General features: G+C 36.9%; 2 protein-coding genes across 2 annotated transcripts; one reads left to right on the forward strand and one right to left on the reverse strand.

Moving 5' to 3' along the window:
• Positions 1-2,551: 2,551 nt before the first annotated feature.
• Positions 2,552-4,546, forward strand: LOC114883016 (sorbitol dehydrogenase-like). Its single transcript, XM_029200307.2, has 5 exons — positions 2,552-2,751; positions 3,260-3,517; positions 3,632-3,869; positions 3,980-4,158; positions 4,290-4,546. Exons 1-5 carry the CDS (start codon positions 2,614-2,616, stop codon positions 4,494-4,496), a joined length of 1,020 nt encoding a protein of 339 aa, XP_029056140.1. The 5' UTR covers positions 2,552-2,613; the 3' UTR covers positions 4,497-4,546.
• An 884-nt stretch (positions 4,547-5,430) lies between these two features.
• LOC114883017 (lachesin) lies at positions 5,431-7,588 on the reverse strand. The gene is made up of 6 exons (XM_046289276.1): positions 7,543-7,588; positions 7,014-7,255; positions 6,679-6,935; positions 6,207-6,610; positions 5,767-5,887; positions 5,431-5,461 (listed from the first exon to the last, which is right to left on the reverse strand). The coding sequence occupies exons 1-6, from the start codon at positions 7,586-7,588 to the stop codon at positions 5,431-5,433; spliced, it is 1,101 nt and encodes a 366-aa protein (XP_046145232.1).
• Between the last annotated feature and the right edge of the window lie 16 nt (positions 7,589-7,604).

Consider the following 7,604-nt stretch of genomic DNA (forward strand, 5'->3'; position numbering starts at 1 on the left):
CTGCGTCCAGGATTGCACGCGTCTATTTTTGCTCCGCTCGTTGTATTAACCCCTATAAGCAAACGCTCTTTGATGATCGTCTAAACAGAATTAGAAAAAAAAGCGTGGTTACATAAGTTATTAACAGCAGCTCGAAACCCATTTACGCGATACAAGTGACAAACATCGGTTACATAAATCTTTTATTTCGACGCGGAAATTTCTGGAAATTTATTCGAATTCCGGCTTCGAGGGTGGAATTGATTTCGAAACAAATTCATTTATAGTCGATGATTTTACAATAGTGCGAGATAATCGAATGTTAATTGAACTTCTGGTATTCCATCGTTTCCTTAATCAATATTCTGATAATATAATCAGTTGTTCCCTTAATCAGTGTCCTGATAATCAATCGATAATCGAACGTTCTATTGTGCGATCTTAAATAGGTTCCGGTGAATCGATCGAACGATCCGGTGAATGCATGCGTTTCTCGAGCAGAGTAACCGTTTTCACAAACCCAATCAAGGGAAGGGGTGAGTTGGCCCGGTGACCCAGTTTATTCCCAGGGGTTGAATGAACGCCACTGAACGCGATGACGTCATTCCCGACCTCATTTCCGGTTCCCGGTACAGCCAGCTATCCCAGCTCCGTCCCGTTGACCCGAAATTTCTCGTGAATCGAAGGACGCTCGTTCATCCCGAGCCATTCTACCGGCTATGAATGAATTTTCCGCATACACGTTGCAGCGCCTGCAAAAAAAATTCACCTTCCTCCACCCCGTCCAGTCCTAACATTCGTTATCAAATATTTTATATTTTCTAACTCATTAACAATAGATCATTTTTCACATCTGACAATTTATTTTTGTTTTATTATTCATATTCAAGAATTCGTAACAAGCTGTTTTATTAATTTGCTTATTAATAGAGCAAGTTCCGCGCAACTTACCAACGACGGTGTATTTGTATTTAATTATATATTAATAAAGCAACGTGAATTTTAATTACATGTCAGCATTGCTATATTTAATTTAATATTCCATGACGTTGGAAGAGTAAATAAAATTATGTCAGGTCCAAAGTTGTTCGTTAGTGTTAAACAGATGCACTTTGGTCTATTTTTTAACGACAAAAAATTGACAAATAAGTCGATATTTCTATGTTTCTATATTTCTTTAGAGAATTTTTTTATATTTTCATCGTTACATCTACATTTATGTTTTTGAAATACAAATTTAGAATATCGAAGCTTCGACCGGTGTTATCCGCACAAGGGTTGAACACAGGGTGCTTTCGCGTCGCTGCACCTCAGGGATCCCCGAACAAAAAATTCGAAGAAAAGTGTCAAAGATAATCGAAGGGTTTCGAAGGGTCTCAGTTACGATCCTTTGACAGCAGGTTTACATTGTAACGCGATGCCTGAGGATCGCTTTCCACAACAATGATTTATAACCATCCGGTTGTAAATTACACCGAACCTCTTGACACAGGAGCGTAACAAGAACGGCGAACACAAATTCGCGAATATTATTTTGCAATTTTAATTTTGTACATCTTTTAACTGTTAAAAATTTACAGACAATCTATTCTCGTTAATTTTTTAACAGCCTACGTGTGTGTCGAACTGTATTCAAATAAAAAGAGGATACAATTTTTGACACAGGGTGACGAGTCATCCTTGTACAGGTGTGGATTTTCCAAACCCATTCAAGGTATTAGTGTCAACCAGGCTTTTGAGGCTTTCGCTGTTAACGAAGTCAATTGTCGAGTGAAATTTACACCATGAATCGTATATCAACCTGTTCGAACAGTTTTTCTCTGTTCGAGTGGTTCAGGTGTCGTTTCAGGTAGGAAGACTACAAATCACGATATCGTTCAAAGGTTGCATCCTTGGAGGATCTTTCTATTGTTGTCCCTCGCAAAAGAACATTTCTTTAACTAAATTTTCTAAGAGCTGGCGTCTCGGAGCGCACAGAACTAATACACGTGGCGAATGACTTTCAGCTTTTCAAGGTTTATTATCTCTCGTTCCAAGTTGAATTCTACAAATTATTTTGCATTGATAATGATATTTTTATACGTCTACGCAATCTGATAATAACGTAAGCAGAAAAATTCTAGGTTCTAGTAAAATTTTTGAAACAATATTCAAATGATTGTAGTTATTAAAGGATTACGTATTCGGATAAGGTGTCTGATAATTTCTGACAAGCTATCAATGATATTTTGGAATATTTAACAATTAACGATCGGAGATATGAAAATTCGTATTTGATCAAAATCTGCGAGTAGAAACAGGAAAATTTACAATTTAAAATTGTAAATGTCAAATCATTACCCAAAGTCACATCACTAAAACGAATCATTATCTATCTCGTCCCTGATATTCGATTTAAACACTTATTCAATTGTCGTGTACTTAGACCATCTGTCGCCAAATATTCAAATTCTTCTTCGACTATTATGGTTGGCTCGAGGGGCCGACAAAAAGCTCGTTCGAGTACGTTTCGTGATTAATATCGGCGCACGGCACCAACATATATAAACATTAATGTCGCAACTGGGATATAAATGTTTGATAGAGACGCGGTTACGGTTTAGTGTAGTACTGTCGTTAGCAACGCGAGCCGCGATGGAATTTTTAAGTTTCGATGTTACGAAGAAAACGCTCGCGTTGCGGAGGGCGGAAGTTCCTGTGCCGGCGCCCAATGAAGTTCGTGTCAGGGTTGCCTATTCTGGGATCTGTGGGACCGATCTTCATATATTAGACGTGGGTCATTTATATTCGTTCGTTATCGAACAAAATATTGGAAATTTATTTTTAATTTTACGAAAATTTAAAATCGTTCGGTTTTGCTAGATTATCTCTCCTTTTAAAGAAATTTCCAAATTTCTCTATTCACCGCGATGCGCGTGTATCAATCTCACTATCTAATATCGCGCCGTAAGGCGGACCGTAATCTTTGTTTCTCTTCGCATGTTTTACAAAGAAACCTCTGTTTTATCCGAGGTTACGTGACTTTGAAACGCGTGCTGGGGCCACGAGAATGTTGCATAATTCCTTGACACGTACACGTAAAGTATTTTCATCGGAGTGGCCCCGTGATGCAACGTTCTCGTTGATAAATATTCGCCGAACACGATATCGCTCGTACGCGATGCATTTTATCGATCACGCGTTAGCCTCCCTGCAGCCGCGTTGCATCGATTCGAATATAACATAGGCATGAGGAGAGAAAATCGCATCGAATATCGTTGGAAAATGAAATTCGTTTCAGGGAACGTTCCCGTGCAAGAAGGAAGGACTTCTCACCCTCGGCCACGAATTTTCCGGCACGATCGACGCGGTTGGTTCCGCGGTGCAAAATCTGAAAGTTGGTCAGAAGGTGGTGGTTGATCCCAACAGTGGTTGTAATCTCTGCGACTATTGTCGCGTTGGAGATTATCATTTCTGCGACAACGGCGGTATAAACAATACCGTTGGAATCTTCAGAGATGGCGGATGGTCCACCCACGCTATCGTTCCGGAAGGTCAGGTTCGTACCTGTTGGAGATTCGTGAACTTCTCGATCGTCCCTTCGAAACCTTCGGAGAATCTTTTGCTACTTCTTTCTTTCTTTTTTTTTTTACTTTGTCTTACTCTCGGTCAGGTTTATCTATTGCCCGAGGGGGTTGGAATGGCACAAGCTGCCCTTACCGAGCCACTCTCCTGTTTGGCTCACGGATGGGACAAGATCAATCCCGTGAACGTGGGTCTTAACGTTCTCGTACTCGGCGCTGGGATAATTGGCCTTTTGTGGTCTTGTCTGTTGCATTTGCACGGTCTTCGGAAAACCGTCACGGTCAGCGAGCCCCAAGAAAAGCGGCGAAGCGCGGTGAAGAAACTTGGTAATCAGAATTCTAATATTTGAGAAATGTTGAAGTTAAAATGAAAGAGGAGACATCCTGGTCGACTGACAATGCAAAATTGGAAAATAAAAATGACGATGATATTTCAGGCTTGGACTACGGTGTAAAAAGTCCAGCAGAATTAAAAAGTGGATTCGACTTGGTTGTGGACTGTAGCGGTTCAGGTCCAGCCATGGAAGCGGCTGTACCTTTGTTAAATCGCGGTGGTCGCCTCTGCGTGTTCGGTGTGGCTAGTCCTAAAGCAAAATTGACAATCGAGCCATTCCAGGTAACTTACTCATAACTGTAACGTCATTATTCCAGATACTTGAGTCATTATTTATCCAGAAGTAAGTCATTGCCGAGGAATCGCAGGCAGCCGGATATCGAATGGCTTAAAATTTCGTTCTTTCTCAACAGATTTACATGAAGGAGTTGAAGATTGTAGGCGTAAACATAAATCCGTTTACATTCCATAAAGGGATTGCTTTATTGCAAGCAATGGCCGATACGTATCTTAATTACGATAAGCTATGCATTAAGACTTATTCTTTATCCGAATACCCTAAAGCACTGGAAGCATTGAAGCGAGGTGAAATCAGTAAAGCTGTTTTCAAATTACAATAAGATTATCAAACGATTGTTAAAGAAATAATAAAATAAAATTTATACATTGATTGAATTATCGTATAATTCTAAAAGGGGAACTGATTGAATATCACAAGATTTGGTGGTACTTGAAATTTTCATTTATTAAAATCCATATTAGTCTAAAGGTAAATATAAAATTGCAAACTCGTAAAAAGGTCATAAAAAATCTTACATACTTGAGATTCTAGGTTCCTCTGTGCTTATAGTACCGCATGTTTGTCTCGACGAGACGACAAAAGATCCCTGTTATGAGTATGCAGTCTATGCGCTTAATAACACACGATATAAAATATTCTAGTTCAGATCGTATAAATAATTTCATCTACAATATATAACCATTAAATCTAGATCTAAAACAAATTACATGCTTCGCATCGTGATCGAGATACACTAACATGTACATTAATTTCATTTTTCCCTTCTCGTTTGCCGAACTTTACATAACAGGGTAGCTATAGAGTATCGTTATTATTAATATTATTTCGAATTCTTCTAATAGAGCATTAACAAGTATTTAAATTGTATTGCTGCACTTTTGAGCTCCTACCAGAACTGTCTGGAAGGCTGCATCGTTATATGTATATACTTATATATAATATATTCGTAACATTATTATCAATCACGTCGTTCGTGTTTATCAGTTGCACTGATATATGAAAAAGATTATATAATATACATATCTATATATATATATATATATCAAACTATTGATACTCGGTAATATTAATTTTCTTCTTTTTAACTAGGCATAACTGAGTTCCATCGAAGTTGTCGCAGTGAGGTTGGCGCACTAACACATTCACTGCGACAATTCCGATGGAACTCAGTGTATGTACTTTATCTGGAATGTAAGTTTGTACCTTGCCAACATGCATTATATTGCTGGCCCCTAAGAATTTCGTTATATTCGCTAATCGTCAATTAATTTCGTTTGTAAATAACTACAAAAATAATTATCTAGAAAGTGTCAAAAACAAATCAGGCCCCTAGATTTACGTATGTATAATATAATATTATGTATAGTATTTATGAAAAATGGTAAACCATAGTAATAACAGCAACCATTTGGACGAGCTGCATCGACTTGCTGTTGCCCACTGAAGTCCGGGATAATTAATATTTGGAGTGGAAATTTCTGCAAAATTACGATATCGATTTACAAACGGTACCGGATCACCCTATGATCTAGATAAATTATAAAACTTGAAATAAGAAGCAGCGAAAAAATATTTTTAAAACAACATACCTCAGAGCAACCGTAATAAATAAAACTAAGACTACCAAAAGTCCTGAAGAAACTCGTTCTACTCCAGCCCCATAATAAATAGCTTGACCACAAGCTGGTGGACACACAGGGACAGATGTTTCTGCGCAAAAAAAATAAGGAACATCTAGAACATGCTAACTACTTAACTCAAAAAACCAATAAAACAGCCGAAATAAAATAGAGATAATAAAATTGTTGCTTATAAATGCAAATTAAATTTCATATAAATTACTAAATGTTTACATCGAAATTACATAGAACTGTAGAAGTATAATAAACATCATCATGCACAATCCATAAATACATACACATTTATCTACAATGTTCTGCAACTAGCATTATGATTGAAAAATGAAGTCATTATTTTTAGTATTACATTATATAAACAAACATACTTGTACATGTTTCAGAATACATACCAAACAGTTCGACCGTTGTTTCTGCAGTTCCTAATTTATTAGCAGCTCTGCAAACATATTCTCCGTATTGTCTCTTTTCAACTGTTATCACCCTGATGGTTGTATCAGTATACTGATCTGCAGTTGCAAAGTGTGATATGCTATAATGCTGGTTATTCGACAATTGAACATCATCCTTTAACCATATGATAGCTGGTGGAGGATAAGCTTCTACGTGACATTCCAAATCCATATCGTATTGTAAAGCTTGACCAAGTCGTGGCCTGGGTGCCGTGATCACAGGTGCGAATTCAACTTCCACGTTAATGTTACGTCTAGCACCCCGTCCTACTCCATTTTCGGCAACGCAATAATACGTTCCGCGATCTTCTTTACGAATTGCCGAAATCTTCAATGTATTCCCACTGTAACAATTTCATTTTAACAGAAAACTCAAACAAGCATACGATAATAAAATATATAAATTACCCACCGATAGATCGATCCACCAGTTGGTAAAATAGCATTGTTTTCTCTACGCCATGAGATTCTAGGCGAAGGAAATCCACCTGCATAACAGTCAAGTTGCACAGGTTGTCCTTCGCTAACTACAAGAGATCTAGTAGAATTATCACTAATAACAGGTGGTCTGCGAACTTGCAGTTCAACATTTGCAGTTACATAATTATTTAAGGATATTAAAACTTTGCATTGATAAAATCCAGCATCAGTTTCTTGTATGTCTTTTACCTAAAATATATTCATATTATTTATTTATATAAATAAAATTGAAGTTATTGTATATATTAATCATACGATCTAAATCACCTGTAATATAAAGGTAGATGTTGCCTCGTCGTGTTTGAGAGCAAATCTAGTGTCTGTTATGATTAATGAACTACCATGCGAAAGAGGTAACTGATCATTCGCGCTATCTTTATTAATTTTTATCCAAATAACTGGGAAATCTTGTGCATATTGAACAGAGCAACGAAATTCAACACTCTCTCCAATATCTTTAATTTGTTCTTGAGTTATATGAGATATGGTTGGTGTACGTTGTCCACTAACTGAAAAATGATAAAACTTTCTGTCAATATGTTTTATTTTAATAATGCAACAAAAGCTAAATTGTAAATGTAAAACAAAGTGTAATTCATTGTGCGACCATAAACAAGTATCACATTACTACAATTACAATTGTAGTGCAAAGAAAATTTTGGTAAACATCAAACAACATAAAATATTCATCAGTGTTTCGCTTCGTTGATTTATGTTCAAATCAAACATAAATTTGTAACTGTATAGAATTTCTGGTACGCACAAAGTAGTACGTGCATGTCATTTAATAATTTACCTGCTTGTAAAAAGACAAACACCAAAATTATATACATAATCTTCATTATGACACACCCAATA

This window comes from Osmia bicornis, chromosome 2 (genome assembly GCF_907164935.1).
Source record: "Osmia bicornis bicornis chromosome 2, iOsmBic2.1, whole genome shotgun sequence".
NCBI lineage: Eukaryota > Metazoa > Arthropoda > Insecta > Hymenoptera > Megachilidae > Osmia > Osmia bicornis.